Source organism: Microplitis demolitor, chromosome 5 (assembly GCF_026212275.2).
Source record: "Microplitis demolitor isolate Queensland-Clemson2020A chromosome 5, iyMicDemo2.1a, whole genome shotgun sequence".
Taxonomy (NCBI): Eukaryota; Metazoa; Arthropoda; class Insecta; order Hymenoptera; family Braconidae; genus Microplitis; species Microplitis demolitor.
The window spans coordinates 14,409,106-14,433,494 of NC_068549.1; the positions used below are offsets into that span (position 1 = coordinate 14,409,106).

The 24,389-nt window shown below is 28.7% G+C and overlaps 1 protein-coding gene across 1 annotated transcript in view; it reads left to right on the top strand.

Annotated features, from left to right (window-relative positions):
* The first annotated feature begins 8,639 nt into the window (after window positions 1-8,639).
* Window positions 8,640-24,389, top strand: part of LOC103579059 (probable G-protein coupled receptor Mth-like 1) — a 214,261-nt gene continuing 198,511 nt past the window's right edge. The window contains exon 1 of the mRNA XM_014445134.2: window positions 8,640-9,509. Coding sequence (XP_014300620.1) covers window positions 9,004-9,509 — 506 coding nt within the window. The 5' untranslated portion in view covers window positions 8,640-9,003. The remainder of the gene's footprint in view (window positions 9,510-24,389) is intronic.

Genomic DNA, 24,389 nt, shown 5'->3' on the forward strand with positions numbered 1-24,389 from the left:
TATTACACCTAAAAAATTTTTTTTGAGCATTATGAAAGCAGAAATAGTTTAATAAATCCAATAGTGCACGCCTTTTTATACTCATTTGCAAAAAAAAGGAAAAATGTACGATCAAAGTTTTACGGACAGTTTTTTTTTATTTCTATTACACTAGAAATTTAAATTTCGCTCCGAAAAATAGTTAGATGTATTTTTTCGCGCAGGCGCGACTGGTATGCCGAAAGTATGTGTAAAAAATTTATATAGATATACAAAATTAATTAAATTCTTTTGATTAATTATAAATAAACGGAGCCAAATTTGATGGCTATTTATGACACACTTCTTCTTCGATCCTAAAATAATCTTTTTAAAAAAAAAAGGGATCCAAATAATGGCTTATTTCTCGAGTTTTTGTGTTTAGGGGTTACGGATACATTTTCTATTGCTTGACGGGAAATCTTTTTTTTACATTTTGATGTTTTGTTAGTTATTTAATGTATCAAATTGGTTTTTATGAGTAATAAAATTAATCCTTATTAAATTCTCTATTTAAAAAATAGAGAAATTTTATGTATATTTATATATTTTTTATGTATTTTTTTATAAATTTTTTTCATGGAGGATATTTTGACATTTATATTGACTACGGAATAATTACGAGCTCTTTTTACATATATTCATAAGAAATAACTGTTTAAAATTATAATCTGTCAATAATGAAAAATTTTGCTCGTATAAAGTCAAAGAAATCGATTTTTCATTTTTGCTCATTAATATATTTTCAGTCAGCCACAAACTGTCATATAACTTACATCAATCATACCACGAAAGAAAATTTTATATTGAACCAAAATATAAACTATTACCATAAAAATTATGCCACTCTAACTATTAAATAATTAAATGTTTTCACCATGTCTTGTATAAAATTATAACTTAGTGAGTTACTAAAATATTGTATAAATTGAAAACGTAATTTTTCTCAAAATTTTGAAATACATTTTTAAGTACCACAACTTGAAAATTTTTTAGGTTCTATTTTGAGTTGCATGAAATTTTTTTAAGTACCATAATTTTATTTAATAAAAAATACTCTAGCCGAAAACAGGCCGATTCAACTGTCGGCCAAATTTCAGCCTGTTTTTGGCCAAAGATCATTACTTGCGATGATTTCATTGAAAAAAAAAAAAATATACTCTGGTCGAAAACTGACCGAAAAAGAATAAAAATTTTTCGGCCTCTTTCAATACAACTTTATAGTTTCGGCGTGATTTCGGCTAAATTAAGCTGTTTCAGCCTTTTTTCGGCCAAATATTTTCACCTGGGTTAAACTGAAACTTTTATATGTTTTACTCATTCATTTTACTACAGCCCCTCGGTTTTATAAAATATACAGAGCAATTTAAATAATATTTTCGATTAAAAAAAAAAAAAGTAATTTCGTATTACTTTTATTATAATTACATAGTTTTAAAAAATAAAATTTACTAAGTTTAATTGATTATTTATCAAGAACTCAGTTCAATTATCTTGCTCTACCACTATTATTAAAAATAACATTTATTATTAAAATTCATGAGTTATTGCTTACTTAAATTAATCTTTGTAAGTAAAATTATAAAATTACGGTTGTTGATTGCCAATACTAACGAACTAAAAAATTTTTTAATCATTAGTTGTAAATAATTTTAATCGGAATGCTAAAATATTTATTAATTAAAATTTATTTTAATTCAATAATAAATAATTAATTAAAAAAAAAAACTATAATAATAAGTTAATTGAATAGTTAATAAAAAAAACCTGGTATACACCAACTTGGATAATCCTACCTTGGCCCAAATCTGGGTTGCCATTGTATGGCCAAGGCAGGGGAGCCTAGTTTTGGCCTAAGCTCGTGTAATCATTGGGTCGGCCACGGCTAGGTTACTCAGTCCTAGCCCAAGCCTGGATCGCTATTGAATGGCCAAGAAAGGGGAACCCAGTTTCCAGACTCGGGTAAGGATTGGAGTGGTCAGGATTGAGCAACCATTCTTGACCCAAGCATGGGTCAATATGGATGTGCCAAAGCTACACACCCTCGCAACCTTGAGCTCACCGTGGAAACACCGTGGAAACTCTACAGAGTCACCGTAAATGCTCAGTGGGAACACCGTGGATTTGTTCCATTTTTCCACGATGAAACCACAGTAGTTCCATAACAATTTGACTAGGTTCCCCCAATATTCCTGATGTGTTTCCGCGGTGTTCCCACAGTCATTCTACGACAAACACATGGTGTAGTAATGCTGAAAATACGCTAAATGTACCACGGTTTAGTAGAAGTTTGTCAATGATAATTCAACAGTTTCGCAATTATTATGCGATAAATCACCGTAGAAACATTCAATTAAATTCAGGCAGCCATACACCGCTGTGTAGCTAAATTCCAATTTTTTTACGATATCCACGCTAATATCATTATTTAATTACAAATACGCTTTCATTCAAAGAATAATTTTTTTTTTCAAAACCTAAAAACATTACAAAACAGCCTTTATAATAATATTAATTATATTGATAATGCTAAAGATTACAATATTTAGATTAAATTTAACTCATTAAATAACTTAAGCAGTAGTCAACATACTAATATCAGTAATCGTTATTCTTATTATTACATTCTATAATTAAAACATATTTTATTAGATTTAACACCACATATTTTTTTTTTCATTATTTACGTCTGAGTAACGTCTATAATAAGTTAGATTTTCATAATTTTCATTTAGAACTATGAGATATTATTTCGTAGAAAATTAAACGTTCTACAAAAAGTTTCTTATCATTTTTTGATAAATCCATCTGTTCAAAAGTTATTGGAGCTTGAAGTCAAGTTGTAGTAAATTCCAAAATCTTTTTACTTGTCCGGCGAAACTGTCATACTTATCACTATAAACTATCATATTTATTACAAAACACGTGGTTATTTTTGAAATCGACTGAAAAGCCAGTTTATGAAAAACATTTCATGTATATTAATTATAAATTGTAAATTTTATATATAAATATAAAAATATTATTTATGAATTTTTCCTAGATTATGGTGTGAAAAATTTATCAGTGGTAAAAATTGTGTCAAAACTTTAAAAATCTTTTAAAAATTTGAAGTTAATTTTAAAAATTGTGTTAAAACTTAAATGTTTTAAGTATTTGAAGTTTATTTTATGTAAGTATTATTCTTAATAAGTTAATAAAATAATTACTAATTTAAGTAATAAGTCATTGAATATTTCATAAGACATATTTTTTTTTAATAAATAATTAAAAACAATTTTTATTATTTTTAATGAGTAACCCGTGAAAAATGAATCATATATGGCCATGTATGAATGCTCCATGCATGACCATGTATGGAAATTGGCCAGGCATGGCCATATATGACCATACATTGCCATGTATGGCTATACATGGCTTAATACGGCCATATATGACTATGTATAGAAATTTTAACTAAATTAGAAAAGAAAATTAGCAATTTTTTAATTATTTTGGTGACGCAGAGATTATCAGATATGCGAATAATTGAATTCATAATCGAAATGGAAATTTTTAATTCAGAGAAAAAACGCTAGACTTATTAATAACCGCACCCGCTTTAGTAGGATTCGAACCCGGGATCTTCCGTACGAGAGACCGACGCTTTGACGACTAGCCTATGCGACCGACAGTTACAACAACGTTTAGTTGTGCTACGTAAGGTTCAAAGAATATAATCACTTTCGAAAAAGCAAATATAATCATCAATGTGCTGTTAGTGATATCAAAAAAATTTCCTATTTTTTTAACACTGCAACATCCTGTTTATAAGTAATTGTAATAGTCGAAAGATTAATCATACATGGCCATGCATGACCATACGTGGAGCATATATGGCCATACATGGACATATATGAACCATAGAAGGCCATGTATGGCTGTATTGAAAAAGTTTGTATGCCCACGTATGGACATATATGAACCATATACGGCTATGCATGGTCAAGTGTGATTCATTCATCACAGGACGAGCGTTCGAGGCGTGCATTTCGGTGAAAAATGAATCATTCATGGCCGTATATGGCTCATATATGAAGCATATATGGCCATACATAGAGCATATATGGTCATACATGGAACATATATGACCATACATAGACAACTTTTTAATACAGCCATACATGGCCATATATGAACCATACAAGGCCATGTATGGTCATACATGGTTTTGTATGACTATATAGCCATGCATGACTGGATTAAAAAAGTTTGTATGTCTATGTATGGCTATACATGCTTCATGTATGGCCATATATTCTTCATGTATGGCCATACATGCTCCATGTATGAGCCATATACGGCTATGCATGGCCATGCATGATTCATTTTTTACGGAAATTTAAGACAATTTTAACAAATTTTAACAAAAAAAAATATATAATAACAAATTTAATTTGACAAGAAAGAGAAATAATTAATTTTTTTGCAAAAATAAATTATTTCCCTTTCTTTTAAAATAAAATTCATTTATTTACTTTTTGTTTTTAATTTATATTTTTTTTTCTTTCATTACAAAATGGGTTCAATATTATAAAATTATTGAGTGTAATTTATTTATTTACAGTTTTTAATTGTAAATAATTGTAACGTAACTCTAAAATTAATGTATTTACTAAAATCTTTTAATATTGAATGAAATTCTTTATTTTCGCAAAAAAATTAATTATTTCTTTTTTTTTTTAAATAAAATTTGTTGTCATATGTTTTTTTCTTCTCAAAACAATAAAATTCATTTATTTATTATTACTTTTTTTCAATATATATATGCATAGATTATTTTTTGTTACAATGTGTTGAAATTTTTTTAAATTACTCATTAAGAATAATGAAAATTGTTTTTAATTATTTATTAAAAATAATACTTACATAAAATCAACTTCAAATACTCAAAACTTTCAAAGGTTTTACACAATTTGAAAAAATAAACTTCAAACTTTTAAAACACTCAAAGTTCTAACAAATTTTTTATCACTGATACGTTTTTTACACCATAATTTAGGAAACATTTATAGATAATATATTTATATTTATATAAATAATTCACAATTTATAATTAATGTACATGAAATGTTTTTCGTACATTGGCTTTTCTATCGATTCCAAATATAACCACATGTTTTGTTGGATACCTTGCGATTATTCTGTATACGAGTTAACCTAACAGTCAGTAAAATAAATATACACTTTTAATTATATTTGGTGGCCAACTTCATCATGTCGTTTCGCTTGCGCGTGCAGCTCTCAATTTTACTCTCTACTAAACGCGCCAAAAGAAGTCAACTTCAAAAAATTATTTTTTTTTTGGCCAACCCTTATATATACATCACTCAATTGTAACTATATAGAATTATTTAATTATTAATAGTTTATACTTAATCGTTTTATAATTTTGAAATATAATTTAAAATTATAACCAGTTAAAAAATAAAAAAATCCTAATAATTTTGATATTGAGTGGAAAAAAATCAAATTATTGGAAAAATATTTAAAGACATTTTTATTTATTTTAATAGAAATTGTTGAACATAAATATAAATAAGCTGTTCATTTAACTGTTATAGGTAAGCTCTCATAAGCGCTTTTTTTTTAATTATTCAATTAGATAATATTGATAAGAGTTTCCCAGTTAAGTAGATGCCACACAATTGATTTTTTATAAGTTAATTTCTCGTAGACAAAATGTTGTTACTGTTAGATTATCGAGTTTTCATCGTGAATTCTCGATGTTATTACCGTATAGCTATTACATAATCACCGCGAATTCACCGTGGATTCTTCGTTTAATCATTGAGAAAACTAATTGCATACCGATCGTAAATACATCGTGTTTCCACTGTGAATCAATGACATAAGCACAATGAAACCATTGTGGATTAACTATGGGTTCAAAGTGTAACGAACGTGGATCTAGCGAGAAATCACGGTGATTATTCATTGTGTTTTTACCGTAGATTTGGTGTGGAAACACCGTGGACCCAGCGAAAAACTACCGTGGAAAAATGGAACAAATCAACCGTGGAAACTGCATAGGTTGCGAGGTGTTTCCACAAACACAGTGTTTCCACGGTATTTCCACGGTGAGCTCAAAGTTGCGAGGGCAGAAAAATGGTTGACTTGGCCCAAGATAATTTTTGCCTTCATTTTTTTATTTTTGGGCTGAGTAATTGGGTTTTTTGAATCCGAGAACATTTTCTTCGACTAATATTATAAAAATATTGTATCAAGAATAATTAAATTTTAATTCAAGTTAAATAATCTTGGTTTAAGAATATTTATTTTAAGTCCAATTTATTTTGATTTCAATCAAGTAAAAAAAACTCTCAAAACAAGATACTTTTCTATCTTGGTTGGTGAGTATAGTAAATTGTCACAATATATATCAACATCTCAAACCAAGAACTTTTTTTGCGTGACAGAAGAACTTTTACTCTCAGTTTGAGAAAACTACATTATCGACTCAAGACAACGGTTTACTGGAATGAGAAAATTTTAATTTTGATTTAAATAAATTATAATCTTAACTTAATAAAATAACTTTTCTTGAATCATGCAAATACTTACTTAACGGAAAACATAAAATTCTCCCATTAATGATTTTTTTTCTTGACTTAAAAAAACGTAGTCTCGATTCAAGAAAATAAATAACTCTACTTAAAAAAATAAATTGACCTATATTTTTCAGTGAATTTAACCTGATATAAATATTAAGTGTTGTCAAGCAGGAAAGTGTATGCGTATATTCAGAATATTACAATACAGCAGTAGAGAGCATAAGGAATAAACTCTCTCGATTAAATGGCTTATGAACAAATTGAGAAAAATAAATTGTTTGCTTATGGTAGGAATCAAACCCAGACTGATTCGGCATCACGCGAGAGCTTTACCAGTTATGCTACCCGACCATTTCCTGAACAATCGTTCACTTTACCGATATCCAGTAAGCACACTGTACAATGTAGAGTATATCTACACTACCGTCACTTTGGTATAGTACAGTTAGCTTTCCCACGAGAATTTTTGCGTTGAGCCGTGAGCGCAGTTGCTATTGGTTCAAACGTCTACGCTTACTTGCCGCAACACAACAAATGCTTAAGCCAAGATATTTCTTACCATTGAGTCGAGTACTTTTAATTCTTGACTCAAGTCACAAATCATCTCGATTAAAAATAAATTATTCTTCAAGAAAGAATATTTTACTTTTCGGACAATTGATTATATATCGGGGCAAAATATTTATTTTTCTCACTTTAAGAAAATATTTCTTACTTCAAGAAATATATTTTATATCGGTTGAATAAAAAAAAATCTTATGCCAAGATGACTAAATTTAAGAAAATTTTGTTCTTGAACCAAGAAAATTTTCGTTTTCATTCAAAATTGCAAAAAATATTCTTGTGGCAAGAAAAAACTTCTTGCGCCAAGATATCCTTTTTTTCTGTGTAGGTTCCCCCGTGCTGAGACAAGGATGGCTTCTTTGTTCAACTCTGGTAGCTCCGGCTTGGGTTGATGCTTTAATATTAGTCGAAACTCATAGAAATCCTTATGTTCACTGACATTGATTTTTGCCTGATTACATTGATTTTTTTAATATAATCGTGAGTAAAAATTTTAAGAACGCTTGTTTATTAAGTATTTTCGATGTCTTGAATTTTTCAAGTTCAATATGAAACGTATCGTTTTCAAGTTTGGAAACTTCAAGGTAATCATTGTCAAGTTAAAAATATTGAAAACAACGTTTTCGAGCTTTTTGAGCTCGAAATTAGCGGAAAGTACCTGGGCTGGCCCACAGGGTCAACCGATTTACAGATTTTTTTTTTCTTTAGCGTTCAATAACTTTCGAGTAATACATAATAGTCTTGTTAATTTTATGTTGTAGCTTATCAAACGATTGTGTATTTTTACGACTATACTTTTATAAGAGCCTTTTCTCATACAAAAATTATCTAGCTATTTATTTATTTAAATTAGTTGTTGCATTTGTTCTCCTAAATTTTCCTAAATTTGTAGGACTACTTTAATGAAGTTTATTGACGTGTTTGCACTTGATTGCATTTTTTAAACCTTAAAATTTCAATTCAAGAACTTATAACTAATTTCGTTTCATTTTTTATGTCTTTAAAAGTTTTTGACCTCAAAATATATAAAAAAAAATGTCAAAAAAAATATCTTTTCAATTCAATCTTATTTTAAGACTTGAAAATAAATAAATAAATAATAAGAAATCGACTTCCATTTCGATGCTGAATTGCTTTTTTTTTTCATTTACGACAGTAATATTAATTCATTTCTATTTGAATTTTTTCCATGTATTTTATTAATTACATTTTTCTCAATTTTATATTTAAGCTCGGAAGAGTTTAGAAAAAAAATTACTAAATAATATTTCGTACTGCTAAAAAAATTGATAATATTAATATATGCCTGAAATTCTATATGTACTATAGTAGAATATTCCGTTCAGGAATTTTTGAGTAGGGGTAATAGTAACGTACAATGTTAAAGATAGTTTAGTTGAACAAAATATAAAAGTAACGAAGAAGCTGGATGGATTAAGAAGAGGGGCTGTTGAGATGTAGAGTGGATGTGCGCACGCAGTTACTTCAACCACGCTGCTTTGATCCTCGTGGCTTTCTATCTTATGATCGTTACTACCGTTAGTTCAGTACAGTTCAGTAACTCTCTAACTGTCGTAAAGTGTGTGTAATCTCGCCTTTTTTTAATTATTCTGTCTTTGTAATAGAAGAACTAATTTTATACGTTTAAAATAAATACCTAATAATGTATATGTGATAATAATAATAGCAATTTGTAAAATTAAATAATGTTATATTATTTCATAGTTTACTAAATGAATAACCAGAGTTTAAACTTTAGTTTTCTAAATATAGGAACATTGCATTGAAACGGGGTAAAGAATACGATTTTGTGTTGTCAGTAAAAAAAATGGCGTTAGCATTGTTGATGTTTTTGTTAATCCTTATTATCCTCGGTTTGTCTGGTTTTACGTCTACATCGTCGATAGTTGTGCTTAAGTGCTGTAAGCATGGCGAAGAGTTGACAATACTGAATGATTCTGATTCAGAATTTACTTGTGTAAAAAGTGCCACAGCGTGGATTCCAACTATATATTCACCATCGAAACAAAAAATTTTATCAACATTGCCACCTGAGTGGATAGTTCAAGAAGCACAAAAACCTGTATGTGCCAAAGACCGTATTTTAACATTAGTTTCTTGCAGTAGTATTTCGCATTGCATCATATTCGACATAGGTCATGCGATTCTTAACGCCGGAAGCAACACAAACTTTACGCCTAGTGAATACTGCGCGGACTCAAAGGCTCTTCTTGTTTGCACACCAAGGAAGGTCGAGGCTGACAGAGCCACTTCCATAATAAGACCCAGAGTAAACAGATGTTGTGGTGAGCATGCAGTTTTTCACGAAGAAAGGTACTTTTATTTTTAATCGTGGTTCATTTTTCTTTATTGAAAAAAATTATTTTTCTAATGTCAAAATTTTGAGACGAAATTAAGCTCGTTCATAGTATATATTGAAAAAAAAATATTTAAATTTCGCTTGGATAATCTGTAATCATGGTGGTCACATTTTTGGAAAACCTGGAAATGTCAGGGAACTATAAATATACTGGAAAAATCAGGGAAAAGTCAGAGAATTTCGTCACAAAACTGGAAAAATTTTTACTTTCTTTTTTTTTTTTGACTGAAAAAATCCGACAAATTTTTTTTCTGTCAAAACTGTTCAAAAAGTGGCACGGCGCGAATGTGATTGTAATACCATCTTGAAAAAAAATTAGTAGAAATTGATTCCAATAGCGAAAAAATAAAACAGTTAGATTTAAAAAAACTGTTAAAAAAAAAGTCTTAGTAGAAACGAATCGTCCGGATCTTCGAGCTATTAACATACATATTGACAAGTTAAAAAACCAAAAACATTAAAAGTATACATAAGTATCGAACTGATAAGTTTTCACTATATTCATTATTCGCGTATTTCATTAATTTTTTATTAATATTCTATAATACATTCTTATTTATGAAATTTATTCTAGTGAAAATGAAAAATTTATTTATATTTTATTATAGAGTAAGTTATATAAAAACAGATTTAAAGTCAAAAATACAAAATTATTGATTTAATAAATAAAAGAACGTATGAACATTGACAAACAATAAAATAATAAGTTTGTTTAACGACACACGGAAAAAACGACTCTGTCAAAATTACAGGAATAACGGTCAAATTTACAGATTTACTGCTGTCAACCCAAAAATGTCAATTTTACAAAGTTAAAAATGTTAATTTCACATTGTGAAAACTGTAAATCTGAAACTGTTAATTCGACAGTTTTTCTATGTAAAAATTACATTTAAAAAATGCAAAATTCACTTAAAAAAAAAATGTGAAATTTATATTAGAATAACAATTAAAATTATTATTTATGAGTAAGAATTTTGCATTTCGTAAAATGTAAACAATACACAAAAAAATATTCTAAAAATTGAAGTTTTAACTAAAAAAATTAGGTATATTCACGTAAATTAATTTTTCAAATCTGCAAACTATAGAAATTTGGTTTGTAAATTTTATATAACTTGATAATCAACTTATTACAGATTATTTTTATAAATTTGACAGTTTTTATCTGTAAATCTGAGATAGTATAGTTATGTTAATTTCACATATTATATCTGTAAATTTAACAGTTTTTCTTTGTAAATCTAACAAAATCTATCCATGTCATTTTTAAATTCCTATTTCTGCCATTTTCACATATTATTTTTTTCCGTGCAATGATTAATTATTTATTAAAGTGCCTTCTACCATTTCATTTTGAATGAAATAAATATTTTCAATGATTTAATATTACTGCATATGGTCAGGGAATTTTTTAATTATTTCACTGCAATACTTGGAAAAGTTTGGGAATTTCAGTTTCAAAAAATATGGCCACTATCCGTGATTAAGAGAAGAGATTAGAAAAGATTTTGAAAAAATTTTAATGTTTTTTAATCTTTCTAAATTCTTAATAAAAATTAAAAACTATTCAAAGCGACTAAAAAATTTTTCAATGATTGAAAAGTATTTGGAAGCATTCAAGAAATTAGAGTACTCTCGAATCATTCTAAATCACTCCATGAATCGAAATTTCACGATTATTTAGTGATTACAAAAAATTTGAAAGTATTTGAAAATTATAATATTTTAAAATTCTTCTAAACCTCTATATAAGTAATTCAATTATTATTAAGTTATTAAGAAGTATTTAAGAATATTTAAAAAAATTGAATATTTACGAATAACCCCAAATCTTTCAACAATCAGAAAATTCGACTATTATTTAATGATAAAAAATTATTGTGAAGTATTTAGATAATTGAATAATTTCAAATATTCCCAAATTATTGAATCACTGATGACTTGGAACTTTTTAAAAGGATTTAATGTTTAACAATTGGGAGGATTTAAAGTTTACGGAAGTATTTAAAAGTACCCTTGCAGGAAAAAAAATATTGACATCGGAGCCGGTCTTGGCGCAATACTAGGATACTAGTCTATTTCCAAACTATTTTTTTTTTTTTTAATTTTTCGAGTATTTTTACACTTTCCTTTCTCTGCTCATAAATAGTTTCGAAAGTACTAAGTAAGAAGATTATAAATAACGTATAAATAAGTTGCATTAAAAGCTGGTCTGAGTTAAATTCTGCAAGTCGAATATGGATGAATACTACAAAGAAATAAATAGAAAAAACCGGATCCTGAAGTTAGCAGACATGCGAAAATTGGAAATTTTAGCTACGGATATACTGGATAAAAAATTCGAGGTCGAAAACAATTTAAATAAGGAAACAAATGCATGAAAAGTAACTTAATATGCGCATAAATAATTATTTAATTACATGAATTGTTCAGTTATTATTTTAAAATGGCATTTTTAACATTGTCACTAGAAATCTATCGTAATCCTACAGTAATGTAAAATTTCACAATTTTCTTTATCGCCCAATTAACCAAAGGTGCACAGAAAAAAATAAACTTTAAAAATTACCCTGCTTAAAAAATCTGATAGATTCTTATAGCTGCAGTCATGTGCAACAGATATGTCATGTTCGAGAGATATCGTTGTAGAAAAAATGGTAAAAAACGTTATTTTTCGAAAACAAAGGCATACAAAAGTATTTTCGAGCTCAAAGGGCTCGAAAATGTATTCACAACAATGTTTTCGAGCTCAAGGAGCTCGAAAACGGAGAGAAGTTTTGGGGCTGGCCCGCAGGGTCAACTGATAGACCGATTTTTTTTTCCAGCTTTTGCTATCAAAGTCTCGGCAAATTTAGGCAGCAAAATTCGTCAATCTTAATTGTCAAATTACTGCCAATTTCAAGCTTAAGTGGCTATAAATAAATATTTATATCGTTTATGTGGATCTTAAAAACTACCAAGACTTGGGAGCTCTTATATATCTGAAGATCGTAACGTGTTTCACGCATCGAAAATAAAAAAAATTAATGTCATTTGACTGCTTAACGGTGACTGTAGGGGTAATTGGGGATGGCTGCCATTTTCGGTTGACATACCAGCACCTATGGGAAATGATTCATAAATCTAAATTCAGTAGATTTTTTATTTTTCATTTTGTTTTTTTATTTTCGTTCCACTAAAAATGTTCCGGTCTTTAGGTACATAAGGCCTTCTGGAGCTGAGTGATTCAAGGCCTCAGTTGGTTCGCGCTAGGGATGGGCAATATTGAAAAAATACATCGATATCGTTACATCGATTGTTTAAATCTTTCAACATCAAACTTCCGATGTTCCACAAAACACATCGACACATCGATGTTGAACATCGAGTATAAAAATAGGCGCGAAAATTAAAAATGAATCTAGCGAAATGAAATTGGTCTAATAAAAAATGTAGACATTTTAACAGCGTATAAAGTATTTATTAAGTTTTTAACAATATCAACAAATAGAATTTTTAGATAAATAATTGTCGTAATTAGAAATATATATATTAGAGTGTTTCATATTTAGGCAATATTTTTTTTCTGTTCGACCTGAAAAACTAATAATTTATAGAAAAAAAAAATATTCCGGCTTTAAAAAAATTCTAAGCCAATTAGGGGCTTAGCGCATTCAAAAATTCGATTTCCCATTTGAATATTACGGGAAAAAACATTTTTAGTTTGGAATTTTTTACGTCAGAAATGGCTCATTGTACGAATAAACCTAGCATTTATTTTCGTAGGGAATTTAATTCTCTACGAAAAACGGCTCTTAACATTTTTTAATAAATCCATCTCTTCAAAAGTTATTGAACCTCGAAGTCGAGTTAGAGTAAATTTCCAGATCTTTTGACTTTTCCGGCGAAACTATCAGGCTCATCATTAAATATCATAGAATTTTTTTTGTAGACAGTTTTATTTCCTAAAAATATATTTCATACATTTGAAGGAAATTCTGCATTGTTTTCTAGTAATTTCTATTTTAAAGCCAAGCTCTTAAAATCGATCATAGAACACTATTTTTTTAGGAGCTTGATATTAAAGTCGAAATAACTTGAAAATCATGCGGAATCTGAAAAAAATTTATCAGAGATAATTTGTAGAAAATAAAATTGTCTACAATAAAGACTCTACAATATTTTGTGATGAGTTTGATAGTTTCGCCGGAAAAGTAAAAAAATCTCAAAATTTTCTCTAACTCGACTTCAAGGTCCCGTAACTTTTGAACAGATGGATTTATCACAAAATGATAAGAGACGTTTTTTGTAAAGCGTCAAACTTCCTACAAAATGTTTGCTGGGCTTATCCGTACAATGAGCCATTGTTGAGGTAAAAAATTCCAATCTAAAAAAATTTTTGAAGTAAAATTTCTTTACGCGCGGTTAGGAGGTAACTGGATGACAATGCAACGGAAGTCCGTTACGGTAATATGGCGTCACGTTTCTGTACCATCCGGTTTTTAAATATTTTTGATTTTGTCAATAAATAGTTTATAAACAAATCAATCAAATGTTTTTGAAAAAAAAAAATAAATAATAAAAAATATTAAATTAAATAATAATAAAAAAAAGAGAGTGCGTATAACATTCACACGCGATTGAAGTAAAATTTCTTTGATATTGTACGAGATGGCGATCAAGTTAAAAATAAATATATCATATGAGAATTTAAAAAACCATTTATTGACGATCTAACACTAGAAATATATACATTTATATTAACGTCGACCACTATACATTTTAAAACAACAATTTATTTACTGCACGGAAAAAAATTAACTTTAAAAATTACCGTCAATTTCACTGTAATCGTGGGACGAATGGCACGACCCAATCATTTGTCGGTAAGTCAGATAATTTTTAACTTTTTTTCAACAAATTTTACCATAGTCTACTGTAAATTTTATTCGGTTTTTGGTAAATTTTATGAAGTCTACCACTAAATAAATAAATTTTTTCGTAGTTTTTATTTCAAAAATGGCAATAAATAAAAGCACCGCATTATGTCTCACGATTACAGTGAATTTAACGGTCATTTTTAAAGAAAATTTCTTTCCGTGTATCATACTTCAAATATGATATGATTGGTTTATGATAACTGAAATGAGAAACATAAATTCTACTCTGCTAATTTTTTAAATTTCTTGAGAAAACTGCATCAATAGTCGTGCCATATCTTGTTGTTGATTATGAACTGGAGACTTATTCATCGTTAAATTTAGTTTATCACTTAAGAAATCAATCAATGGCCGAGATTCTTCTGAACGAAAATTAACATTGAAATCTCCAGCAAGAATTAATGGTATCTTATGGTAAGTAGTATTTAAAAGACTTGAACCTTCAGTAGTGAAGTGAAGTAATCGTTGATGAATAAATTTTGTGATATTCGATACAGTTTTATTTGGAGAAATGTAAAGAACAACTATAATCAATGTTTCATCATGTTTGTTTACACAGCGAACTACTGCAATTTCAGAATCTCGACCATTGATTAATTTCTTAGGTGATAAACTAAATTTAACGATGAATAATTCTCCAGTTCAATCAACAACAAGATATGGCACGACTATTGATGCAGTTTTCTCAAAAAATTTAGAAAATTTGCAAAGTAGAATTTATGTTCCTCATTTCAGTTATCATAAACCAATCATATCATATTTGAAGTATGATAGTAATTAAATTATTGTTTTAAAATGTATAGTGGTCAACGTTAATATAAATGTATATATTACTATTAGTGTTCCATCGTCAATAAATAGTTTTTTAAATTCTCATATGCTGTATTTATTTTTAACTTAATCACCATCTCGTACAATATCAAAGAAGTTTTATTTCAATCGCGTGTGAATGTTACACGCACTCTCTTTTTTTTCCCATGTTATTTACATAAGAAACGACTTTTTCGATGCGCTAAGCCCCTAATTGACTTAGATTTTTTTTTTTAACGAAAATATATTTTTTTTTTTTCTATAAATTATTAGTTTTTCAGGTAGGACAGAAAAAAAAGTAATTCCTAAATATGAAACACACTAATATATACACACTTGTATATGTCACAAAAATTAAGGGATATAAAAAAAATTCTAAATTTTTGGGTGATTTTCAACATGATGTAATTCGGTGAAAAATGGCCGTAGAGTGGAAATGAACAAAGCAAATTATAGCCTCAAGTTTTTAGTTTTGAGATCTGGACTTCAATTTTTTTTTATTATGCACAGTTCCGGAGTAATCCTAAGAAAACCGACGAAAAAAAATTTCCAAATTTTTGCACGTCTTCCAACAAGTCTATGGGTTTCAATATAGTATATTACACACTAGGGTGGGTTGAAAAAAAACTTTTTTTTTTGTTTTTCTTAGCATGGGAGTAGAATTTGTACTTTATGAAAAAAAAATTTTTTTACTTAACATTTTGAGGTAGCCCAGTCGTTTTTTAAATAAATAATTGATCAAACGGAGTGGTTCTAACGAAAAAATTTTTTTTTTGTCCAAATTCGTGGAAAACATCTAATAATTGACGAATGTCATTTTTTTTTACTTCACTTTCATTTTAATTCAAAAGAAAATGCTTTTATTTTTGGATTTTTTACTTAAATCACAAAAATAATAAAAAAAAAATTTTTTCAACTTCTGACTTTCAATTAGCTTTCGAGGGGAAACCATACAGATTCTAGAACAACATTTTTATATTTTTTACTACCACCCGTTCTCAAGTTATTGAGAAGTTGGATTTTGTACTTTCAGTTTAATATTATTGAATTTTTATCACTGTTTATATTGTGTTGATATTGTTCATAAATTAATTTTGTTAAACTCGAAATTAACCTATAGTATTATTAGCTTAAAAATATTAATAAAAATATATCTGCTGAATCGCATTTCGTGGAGAGTATCGGTACAGAAAAAATTTGGTATGCAATTTACCTGATTGTATTTTTTCTTGTGTTCCTATTGAAACCCAAATAGGATATTATTCACTAGACTTGGGATCCAAATAAATTCTCTTTATTATGATGATGATTATTATGATGATCTATAAATTCTCTTCACGAAATGCAATTCAGCAGACATATTTTTATTAATATTTTGAAACTAATATTATTATAGGTTAATTTTGGAGTCAGATATGACACATTATGAGTAAATAGACAAATGAGTGGATGTCTATCACACAGATCTCAATGGGGCAGATGTATTGATGATCTAGATCTAGAATATCCAGATTCTAGATGATACAGATTAACTTTCTTACTTACTTACTGACCTTAAATCTTCAAAAAAAAAAAATATTAGGTTCAAGAATTTCTAAGAATTTTTTGAAGAATTCCTATAAAAAGTCTATAGAAAATCAAGTCTTGTCACCCTTATAAAAGAAACAATTTAAAACAATTAGAAAAAAAAAAATTTTAATATTTTTTAATGCTTTTGAGAATTTTAAATACTTTTGAATCACCCTTCTTACGGGTATTTAACATTGCAAATCGTTTCGAATCGCTTCTTTTAATCAGGGCAGTGTGTGAGAAAATCCATAGAAAATTTGTAGATCATCATGATAATCATCATTATAATAAAGAGAATTTATTTGAATCTCGAGTCTAGTGAATAATATCCTCTTTGGGTTTCAATAGGAACACAAAAAAAAATATAATCGGGTAAATTGCATACCAAATTTTTTCTGTACAGATACTTCCCGTCCAGCAGAAAGATGACATTCAGAGCTCCTAAAGATAACATTTTTCTGATCTGACATCCGAAATAGTTATCCCGAAGATAACAGAAAGATATCAGAAAAGCTTCTTACGTGCCATCTGAGGATATCTTTAGAAGCTCATCGGTTAGACATCAGAAAGATAAAATTTTTTAGAGATCTTAAAGAAATCAGTTTACGGAGATCGTAATGACAACAATTTGGGTTTTTCATATTCATGATATCTCCCAATTACAAATGGCTGAGAAACTCTGGGATGAATTTGCGCAAGAATGGGATAAAGTTGACTCGTCGAACTTTTAGCAATCGGCAGCCCATCGATATTAATATTAATGACAATCAAGTCTGGTAGAGTATAATAATCAATAATTCTCAATTGATCAGTCAAGGCATTTTCTAACCCGTAATGAAAATATTGACGAGGAGCAACTTCACGAGTTACTATCGGTGTTTCCGGTGTACTAAGTAAGGTCCGAAAATCAAGAGGTAGATTAGTGATTTCTTTTTGATTCGATGTTTTTAATATTTTTAGGAGTTTATTCGCTGCTTCAGGTGATATATTCAAAACAGTCATCCACTGAGCTAGATTCGATGATAAACTTGTTTCATTGATAGCTACCAAAGCATTTTTTTTAATTGATTACAGATCGATAATATACGTGAGTTAGAATTGCCACTAGTTTCACTGTCAGAACTGTAATTACTTATTTCACTTTCATTAAGTTTTTCGCCATCAATATTACTGTCTGTATTAATATTTCTTTCATTATCAACATCATCCGATTTATCACAAGATATGTTATTACACACAAACCATGAATTATTTTCTACTATTTCACTTTCATCATTAGATGAATTTTCGAAATGATGTAATTTATTTAAAAAACAACGTATTCGTTTATTTTTTTTTACCTTTACCAAAATTTTTTCTTTTCGACATTTTGCTATTGTATTTATAATAACTAATTATATGTAATTACTTTAGAGCAGAATCAATAAATAATGTTTATAATCATTGTTACTTATAGGTTACAATGACATTAGCTGACGAAAGTTGGGGTTATAATAGTCTCATAAGACAGTTATTTTTTTGATGTTCTAGAGACATCCATAAATAGTTATCATTTTGCTAACTTTCAGATTTTTTTTAAATGACCTCAACATAAAGTTATCAAAACGATAACATTTTTCTGAGCTCTTAAAGGTAACATTTTTTGGATAACATTATGTCTTTTTTTTGACATTGATGTCGGACGGATAGCAAAGTCACGGTTATACGTAATATGAATGTCACTTTTAAATCAATCTTTACATCAGTGACAAGTCAGTATTTTACGGAACGCTGCTGCAATTTCCGAGTCATAGTTTTTTATCATCAATTTATTAAAACAAAACAATCATAGAATGAATTTTCAAAAATGTGTAAATGTGTAAAAATAACAACTAAATGTCGAACATTCTTGGGGCCAAAGTAATCGATAAACTCGATAATATATTTCAGACGTTTTAGATTAAAACATTAGCGTGAGTATAAAAAAATGAATTTTATTTTTTTAAATAATATACCGAAAATATTATTGAGGATGACAAAGAAAATGTAACGACAGTATGAACTCTTTTGATATTGGTAAAAACTAGTAACAGAATTGAAAGAAAATTTTTTGCACACTCGAAGATTACTTTTTCCTTTAATTGAATTTTTATGGGTATTGTATTATCATAAACAATGTATATTTTTATCAATAAAGTAATAATTTTTGATAAACGGTGTGAGAATCTCAAAATCACAATTATGAACGATATTCTAATGCAGACAAAAATTAATAGAAAGATTAAATGCAAAATACGTCGAAACGAAAGAAAAGTATTATTAGAAAAATCGTTAATACCAATAGTTTAATGTTAGTTTTATCACTTCAAGTATGAAAACTTTTTTTTTAGATCATAAAGGTTCCTAGAAAAATTTAATTCAATGGGTTTCATTCATAGTAACATCGTTTTATAATGAATATATATGTAAATTCTTCAAAAAAAATAAGGTTCAAATGACTGCAGTAAAAAAGTGGTTGATTTTTTTCATTCGATTAAAAGATACTTTTGTAGAGAATTTCATTCCCTACAAAATGGCACCTTGGACATTTTTTAAACAGTTATATGTAATAAGTTATAGAACATTAAGTTGAGACAAAAAAATTTTTTTTCGGAAAATTCTTAGTTACGCGAGCGCTAACTGAAAAATGGACACATTGAGCTGAAATTTCAATACGATTTTTTTTTTGTATGACAAAACCTAATTTTCGTATGGGACCGAAAAAAAAATCGATTTCATTTGGCACAGTCTAATATATATTTAGCGATTAAGGGTTATAATTAAATATAATAAATAAATTATTCAAACCAACTAATAATGTTAAACAAATGTTTTATTCAACCAACGTAATTAACGCAGTAAAAGGAAAGTATACAAAATGAAAATGCTTGAATGCATGTTCGCAGCTCCGCGGTGTATCTTGTAATATCTAATGTCTCTACGAATGAGGTAGAGACGGAATATGTAAAAATCGATGTTCGGCATAAATTGCCGAAATTGATCGATCGTAATTATTGTAGCAACGCTACATATATATATATATATATATATATATATATATATATATATATATATATATATATATTTTTTGTAACGAGTTTTTCAATAATATATATATAAACTAAAAAAATTTCTCGCAAAGTCGTAGTTGATCGACACACAAAATCAGTTCGTATTTACAAAAAAAACCGTCGGTTGACGAAATAAAATAAACTTATTTCATTTTTTACACACACATACACTGTATTTACGGAATACTTGACGAATGACATCAGAGTATTGTACACGGCAAAACTCTACTGCCGTACAAATGAGATACGGATAATCCTTAATTCTCAGAATTGCTCGATGAAATAAAATAACATAAAAGTAATATTGTATTTCGGTAATGCGTTAAATCGCACTATCATACAGTAAGTACGCGTAATTAATTGATTAGTTAATTAGTTATTATCGGTCAAACGCACTTCACTTGTTTATGAACAAATCGGCTACACACTTTATTCCCTTTCGCGCTGAGGCTTCGGCTTGTTCACAGTAGGCGGTTTCTTGTTCACTCAAAATTTATTTGTCGCGATTAAATGTTCATTGTTCAAACTCGGATTGATCTTTAAAGTCGTAATTCAAATTGTTCAAATGTCGGAATCGAAATTGTTCTTGTGGTTGGAGTCGAATTGCTCAAAAATACCGAAACGCGGCTGTTCAGTTCGGTGTCTCAGCCGAATCTCTCGTTTCAATCCATGTGGTCAATCGATTGCTCGATCGAAGTCGAAATTTTTGATTCTAGATGTCACTAGAATTTACTCATTGGGTAATTATTTATTATATTCAAATAATTTTAAACCACGAGTTAATGTCGAATTTTCGAAAGACCGAATTAGTTTGACCTATAGATTAAAAGCTATAAAAAAAAATTATCGGCTTGAGGAGTCCGTTGTACCCCGATCTCCTCTAAATTGTGTAAGTTTTTATTAATACATATTTTATTACGTAAGGTAAATGTCCCAATACCGCAACGACGAAGGGTATACGAGTGATTTTTATCGTTTTAAAAATATTTAAATAGATTATAAACCAAAATAATTCATTATATTAAATAGAAAAGACATTTACCTATTCAAAAATTATCAAATTAGTTTATTTTTCTTAAATTTAATATTAAAAAAAAATTTTTTTCTATGACACCCCGAAGACCCAATACCGGAACCCTGAAATAGCCGTGTCCCAATACTAGAATTCGATTGTCCTAATACCGGAACAGTAAATAAAATGAGTTATTTTTTGCACTAATATGCATTTATTCATAGTGAAAATATTAACAATTAATGAATAATATTAATGTAAAATGCATTTTAAATGTTTAACTGATTAGATATTTAATAAAAAATAAATATTTTGAAGTGAAGAATAGAAACAAAATAAATCATTTGAGGTTATACTATAAAAATGGTTAAAAAAAAAATTGAACAAACAAATTTATTTTTTATGATTTCAATTAGAGTTTATCTATATTTAATGCATTTTTTTATAATAATCATACTTGCTGCATTAAATATTAGGTCTCCAGTAATAATTTATATTGTACTTGATTTAGCCAGTCAATAAAACTCACCGTTAATGTCCATCGATAACATTAATATGACTGACTGTTCCGGTACTAGGCAGAGCTTCATTTTGGTGTACCGAAAGACGAACAATAAAATTAATATAATAATACTATTATTTCATATTGTTAATATGTTTTCTTGAATTTTACGTTATTCAAGATGTATATGCAAAAAAAAAAAGTTATTGAAAACTACTTTTACACATTTTCTATAAGCTTAAGACCATTGACTGATTTCTTAGCAAAACCATCAAGACAAATGAATAAGTCATGGATCCGAGACTATTGCTATAATTAAAATTTTTTTTTTCATATTTCGGATATATTTTAAGATCTATTTTATATCCTATCTTGTAACTAAAAGATTAAGGTTTAGAATAAATAAAGTTTTATTTAATTTCATCGCGTACAAATTAAAATATAATATAATGATTATCGAATCGTTCCGGTATTGGGATATTTACCTTATATATTTTCGCTTCTAACCATGTTTACTCGAAGCTAGTTTATCAATCCGAGATTTTAGTAATACGTGATTAACTTAGTATTGCTCGTACATTTATATTTAAATATATAAGTATACTAACAATATTTGAATTGCGGATAAAGAATCTCGGATTGAAAAACTGACCTTCAAATATTGGCTTCAACCTTAGTAAAAATGAACAAGGACCGCCTTCGGTTTAAAATAAGCACGAGCTGGCGAATAGCCAGGGAGGTGTTGAAAATTTTCGAAAAATCTACGTTCCATTTTGGCTGCTACATAGCATTTTTTTCAAGCTCACAGAGCTCGAGAACAGCAAAAAGTTTTGGAAATAGCTCGTAGGGTCAACCATTTTCCCGGTTTTGTATTATTGCTCTCACTAAAACTTTAGTTATGGTACACGGACAGAAGGATTTATTGCTGAGTATTAAATGGATTTAGTAACAAAATTTTTAGTCACTTATTTGGGAGGAAAAAATATTTTGTGCCCATCAACATAATTTATTATAATTTAATAACCATTTTTTTATCTCAATTAAATCTTATTATGGTAAAATAAATATTCGTTTCCACCAAAAAAATTATTTGGTAATCGGTACTAAATATTTTCAACTTCCCGCTAAGGAAATTGTAAAATTTCAAAAATTCGGGAAGTTACTGTTTTCACCCCGATTTTCGAGAATCGAGTTTTCATCAGATGTCGACGTTTTGAGGTCCTAGGAAGCTATTCTGACTATTTTCAGAATAATGTCCGAGTGGCTGTGTGTGTGTGTGTGTGTGTGTGTGTGTGTGTGTGTGTGTGTGTGTGTGTGTGTGTGTGTGTGTGTGTGTGTGTTTAATATAGACCCGAAGATAATTGAGAATTACGAAAAAAAAATTTTTTTTTTAGTTTTTTTTTAATTTCTAAAAAACAACTTGATTGATCAACTTCAAAATCTAATCAGCTCCAGAACACAATGAGAAACGCCGATTGCCACCTCAAACATCACAATCGGCTTATTGGTTCGAGAGATATCGTCGGAGAATGAAATGTTGAAAATCAGTTTTTCACGAATATCTTTGAAACGACTTAATCAAACGTGTTCAAAATTTAATCAGCTCTAGAACTCAATAAAACACGTCGATTGCCGTCTCAACCATCAGAATCGGTTAATTCTTTCGCGAGATATCGTAGGAGAAAGAAATTCAAAAAACGGTTTTTTTTCGAAAACGATGGCATATAAACGTATTCTCGAAAATGTATTCACGACAAAGTTTTCGAGCTCAAGGAGCTTAAAAACAGCGGGAAATTTTAGGGCTGGCCCGCAGGGTCAACCGATAGACAAATTTTTTTGGTAAGTTTTGTCGGTAGATGGCTTGTTTAGGATTAAAAACTACGTATGTATTTGTGGGAAATATTAGTGTAGCGTATGTGTGTAAATATATCGCCGCTTTCATAGTATAGTGCATTTCGTCTCAATTGGAGTTAGTGTTGTGATTTCCAAATCAATTTGTGTGATAAATTTATACATGATAAAGGTTTTAAAAATGTTGTTGAGCTTGGAAAAAGTACAACTGCTACGTTACAGATTAATAATAATTTAAAAAGTTTTGAATCCATTAAAATTAGCAAAATTTTATATCGGTCATCATACGCTTTCTACGAATCTAATGATTCCGAAAACAGTCCTGTACTGGGCATTATCACTAATATTTTATCTGACTATAAATTTATATACTTTTCTTATAAAAGATGTGTAACTATTGGGCTCAATAGTCATATTAAAAGATATCTATTAACGTTACCAAAACAATATAACCCAGATTATTTTATTCAGGTCGACTTTTTAAGACTTATCAAACCTTTAAAAACTCATGTACTACCAAATGGCTTATATGTCATTTTTCAACGGAGTTTAATTTAAAATTTTTAAATTCCCTCGCGAGAATTGAAATTTTGGCCCCTATTTCAACCTCAAATAACCAACTTTGGTGAGGTTGTGTGAGGCCAATTGAGGGTGGAATTATATACAAATTTTGCTCCTCATTTGACCCTCAATGCAGTAGTTATCGGACAAAATACCATAGTGAGGACGATATGAGGGCGAAATTTTGAGCCTCATACAAAGCCCTATCAAGCTGGCAGTGGAAAGTCAGCAAAAACCATCGAAATATGCATGGAAATTTGTAGCTAAATAGTTGCTAATTAGTTGCTAAAATCACGATTTTGTAGCTCTATTCAGTTCCACAAAAAACCAATTACTGCTATCTTTACAACAAGCTAGCAGTAAAATGACAAAAATGGCCGGGAGGAAATGGACTAATGAATGTTAATTTGTTGCTAATTTGTTGCTCAAAAAAAGTACACAAAAAAATTCAGAAAACCCTAGAGTCAGCTATAAATTGTTGATGGTAACTACCATCCAGTGTCCCTGCTATCATGAAA